Source organism: Orycteropus afer, unplaced genomic scaffold, assembly GCF_000298275.1.
Source record: "Orycteropus afer afer isolate SDZICR_OR568_19922 unplaced genomic scaffold, OryAfe1.0 scaffold00127, whole genome shotgun sequence".
NCBI classification, from domain to species: Eukaryota; Metazoa; Chordata; class Mammalia; order Tubulidentata; family Orycteropodidae; genus Orycteropus; species Orycteropus afer.
Genome location: NW_006921714.1, coordinates 4085185 through 4090066, shown reverse-complemented (window position 1 = coordinate 4090066; position 4882 = coordinate 4085185). Strand labels below are relative to the sequence as shown.

The following is a 4882-nucleotide window of genomic DNA, read 5'->3' as shown; positions in this document are numbered from 1 at the left end:
GCATAGTGCCTAAGGCTCTTGACTGCTAACCAGAAGGCTGGAGGTTCAAACCCACCAGCCACTCCTCAGAAGGAAGGTTGGGCAATCTACTTCCATACTGAAACTGCCTTGGAAATGCAAGGAGGCGTCACTATGAGTTAGGTCCGACTCAATGGCACATAACAACAACAACATATTCCATGGAATATAATTTTTAAAAACACTATTTGATGTTTTAAATTATCTTAGAGTATTGCTTTCTAAAATAACTTTGTTTCTAATTTTCCCTCCAAAGAATGAAACACCACCAACTGCATTTCCTTTAAGGAGCTCTGGTGGCATAATGTTAAAGCATTTGGCTACTAACCAAAAGGTTGGCAGTTTGAACCCACCAGCTGCCCTGTGGGAAAAAAATGAGGCAGCCTGCTTTCATTAAGATTGACAGCCTTGGAAACACTATGGGGCAGTTCTACCCGCTAGGAGTTGCAATCAAATCAATGGCAGGGGGTTTGGTTTTTTGCTTTTCATAGTCTTTAGTTTTTATCTTGATATACCTACATCTCCCTCTTGTGGTTGAAGTCAACTGCATAAACAATTTCTTCTTCTCCATCTTTGACTATTTTCCATATGGTTCCACCTATCATATGACCAGCTGGCAGAGGTGTGATAGACAAGCCATGTCCTTTGCCTATGTCAACAAGATAATGACAATACTCAGATTTCTTTTGCAACCTTCAATAACGATTACTTACTTATAAGGTAATATATGCATATGGCATATACTTACTTATAACAGATAATATATGCAACAACACAAAAGTAAAAAGATGTAACCAAGTCTCCCTCACCTGTCCCCCAGCTTCTCCATTCCCTCACTAGAGGCAAACACTGTTGCCATTCTATTATATATTCTTGCAGAGATATTTGTGCACACAGATAGGATAGAGACTGGATTTAAAAACCAGTGTATTCCTAAATTAATATAAAGCTAGTAACAGTCAGTATTTCTATTGCACATATAGTTACCAAGTGTTTCCATATATGCTACTCTCTAAACTGACAGAACAATAATTCAAATTCCATATGGTACATAACTTATCTACAGAAAACTGAAGTACAAGCAACATGGTTGAGACCATTGTTACCTCCTAGTTAAAACTTCAGAAGTCCACTGGTGGACCATTTTATCAATGCCAGGGTCTGTATTTCTGAAAATCTCTAACATAATCCTCTCTTTAGATGATAAATATATGTATTTAATATAGGACCCAATCAAAACAAAAATGTTTTAATGTCCAATGCGAGAAATCATTCTCCATTCTGTGTTACAACTGCCCTTCATTACTGCAATCCCTACATCCATCTCCAAACTAAACATCCACCTGTCTACACTACTGGGTCTCCCTGACCTAAGTGTGAGCTCCTAAAAGGAGGATCCAGCCACACAGGTTAATGTGTGTACTACCCAGAGTAAACACTAAAGAAATCTTCTCAAGTTACATGAGAAAAGGCATTAGTTGTTGTGGTAGTTATGTTTGTGTGTTAACTTGGCTGGGCCTGGTTGAGTGGCTGGGCAGCTGGTGGTAGTTATTCCCCATGATGAGACTGGCAATCAACTCCACGGTGGGATCTACCACAAGCAGCTGAGTAGCTGCCTTTGGGATGTGATCCACTTCCTGTATCTAAGGAGAAGCCTTGGGAATGATCTCTAGCCTGTGGCACACTTGGACCCTACACATAGCAGTGTCATTGCTCAGCAGCCTGCTATGCTCTGCCGACCTTGGGACTTACAATGGACTTAAGTTAATGTCCTGCTGTGTGGTTTGGTAACATCGGGTCAGTGCCTTTTTACTTGTCAACCTTGGGCTTGTCAGCCTCAGTAGCCAACAGCTGTCTGAGTGAAGAAACGCCTCCAGCTCCAGTGGGCCGGAAGCAGGAGGCAGAACTGGACCCCAAGTGTGAGGGGCTTTCACCCAGCCCCTAGAGCCTGGCACTTTGAACTTGGACTTAAAGCCTCCAAATTGTAAGAATAAACCCCTGTTTGTTAAGGGCATCCCATTTGTGGTATATTCCTGTCAGAGCAGTACTAGGTAACCAGAACAGTTGTTAATAATTTCTTAGCATTTAATCTGGAATATTTTAAAATTCAGATGATTTTGGAAGCTCAGAGTTCTATGTTAAGGCAAAAATGGCTAATTTTTATTCTTCAGACCATAGTGCCTATAATTTTCAATAGAACTTCTCCTCACTAGTTTTCAGTAATTAAACCCCACAAGTCCAATTATTCAGTATTGGAAACACCCTTTACCTTTCAAATTCACAATCTGAGAGAATTTTAGCTGTTGTATTTTATCAAAGGCTGCATCAACATCATCTAATGTGAAGAGTGTGAAATCTTCTGTATTATGTCGAGACTAAAAGAGTAACATAAAGAAAAGATTAAAAATGATCACTGTAGGAGTGTTAAGACTGACAAAGATAAATCTTGTAAATTACCTGATAAAGATCATACATGAACATCTGCCCCATTTTATAAACAGGAATGGTTGCGTAGATAGCACAATTCAGACCCAACTTCCCAACAGCGTAAGGGAGTGCACCAAGGTGGAGAGGATCGGGGTGAGACAGCAGTACAGCATCGATCTGGTGAACATGCCTAGGACACAAATTGACCGCTCGCTTGAATCTTGTTTTCAGTGGCAAAGACAGGATATTCAAAATCGATTTGCCAAAATTCCAATTCCCCTTAATAGTGTAGATTAAAGAATACGCTGGAGTAAAAAAAAAACAAAACTAAGAGCTAAAACTATGATAGCTGTAAATTTCAATTACTACTACTCTTGTCCTGCAAATGTATCAAAATTACAGCTATTAAACTGCATCTAGACCCATGGTGGGGAGGATGGGACAATAAACACCACAAGTAAGCTGACTCTGAGTGATTATCTTGCATACTATTAACCTCAATAACTCAGCTTGGAATTCCAGAAATTATTATGGAGAATATGCTTAATCTGTCACTTGTTTATTATGTATTTTTGCCTCAGTGTTTTAGGACGGTGATTGACAACATATTCATTATAATAAAAAAAACTTTAACTAGAGAAGCATGAGTTCTTATTGGTAAAAGAAGTTAATCAGAGAATATTTTTGCTTCAAGTTCTAAGTTGTTTAAAGGGTTAAGTACTCTTTCCTTCCATAATTAACACAATGCTACAAACATGACTGAAGTTCCTTTAGTGGGATCCTTCTGTGTCTCACAGCCTTTATTTGAGGACCAATTCTCAATGTCTGTCACCAAATGATACAGAAAGTAGACTAAATGTCAGATATCTGATTACAGAACTTTCACATGTTAGGCTTTTCCTCTTGATGCTTACTCTTTGCTAAAGGTAGGGTGCAAAAATTTCTGAGCGATCTATTAACCAAGTAACAATTAAGATTTTGCTGAATTTTATAAATACAGCTTATAAGTCAATCAAAGCATTACAAGTTAAACAGTGACTAAAGCAAAAAGCAAACAGTGTATAACATCAAAAAAGTCGATTTAAAAGCCTAGAAATATGAAAAATAACTTACTTCCTCAGGGAATCTATGATATCCATAGAAAAGTGCTCATCCCAGCCACAGTCCAGTAAAAATCTAAACTCATCAACTTGGAGAAGATAGCATAGAGCAGACTCTTCTTGGACTCCAGAGAGGGTCGTTAACTTGATAATAGATGTCATTTTTTTTGGTCCAATAACAGCAGTCTAAATGGGTCTTCTAAAAGAAAAACACAAACATAAGAGCACAATCGAAAATATAAAATTGACAAATTAAAATTATATCAAATTTTTAAATGTACAGAGTTTAAAAACCTCTTATTTAAATATACTTCAATCACGCCCCAGTTTGGTTTAGTGAAAAACAGGTGGACTATGGAATCAGATAGACTCAAATTTGAATCCACTGCTATGTAATTTTCAACAATTAAACCTTTCCTCAGCTACTATTCCAGTCTATAAGATGTGAATATTAATATACATGTAAAAGGAATGTCAGATTTAAAGTAATGTGTCAATCACCTGGAATGGAGACAAGTTCATCCAAGTTCCACTAATACATAAATGTTTGCTGAATTAATGAATTCATCTTTCAAGATTATTTTTCTACTTCTTTATTTTGCTTTAATTTTTTTTTTTGTAGTTGCAATACAATGATTAGTTTAATGTATCTCTCCTATTAGATTCCCTTGAGGATCTAATAAAAAGCTATGCATGGTTCCTCATGCCCCTAACACTCAAAAGAACAAAAAAACAAAAACCACATATATGTATAGACATGTACATACTTTTCAGGGAGTTTAATGTTAAGAACTGTTACACCAGATTGTGTGCAACCAAAAGACAAAGGTAACATCTTATATCTGCAGCGCCAAAAAAAGACCTGATACACAGCTGGCACTCAATGACTATTTGATGGATGAATGGTTAGAATGCCTAGGATGCATATTTCAAGAAGGTGAACACCACTGGAACTCAGGACCTAAAAATGCTATTAAATAGATGTTATGAAAATATGCGTCACCAAAGTACAACTCCATAGCAACATGTTGGATTTTAGCTCCTTAAAAGAAGTTAGCCTTTTCTGGCAACGTCAATATTTAAAAATCATATATATGCAGATAGGAGAGAAAGCCATTCTTCCGTTGTGCTGCTGGGTGGGTTAACCACCAATAGAGGTTAGCAGTCAACAGCAAACCGTTTGCATCACCCAGTGATCTCAATCACCCTAAAGTCCTGTCTAATCTCAGTTACATTCTACATCATTCTGTCTCCCTTCCAAGACTGTAAATCTTTACAGGCGATTGCCTATCATCCTCCCGCGGAACGGCTGGTGGGTTTGCGTAGCCAACCTTCTG

General features: G+C 37.7%; 1 protein-coding gene across 1 annotated transcript in view; it reads right to left on the bottom strand.

Annotated features, from left to right (window-relative positions):
• The window catches only part of CPSF2 (cleavage and polyadenylation specific factor 2), a 27744-nt gene extending 24037 nt beyond the window's left edge, over positions 1-3707 (bottom strand). The window contains exons 1-4 of the mRNA XM_007944499.1: positions 3559-3707; positions 2476-2635; positions 2288-2393; positions 538-667 (exon numbers count right to left, since the gene is read on the bottom strand). Of these exons, the coding sequence (XP_007942690.1) occupies positions 538-667; positions 2288-2393; positions 2476-2635; positions 3559-3707 (545 nt within the window). The remainder of the gene's footprint in view (positions 1-537; positions 668-2287; positions 2394-2475; positions 2636-3558) is intronic.
• Positions 3708-4882: the final 1175 nt, after the last annotated feature.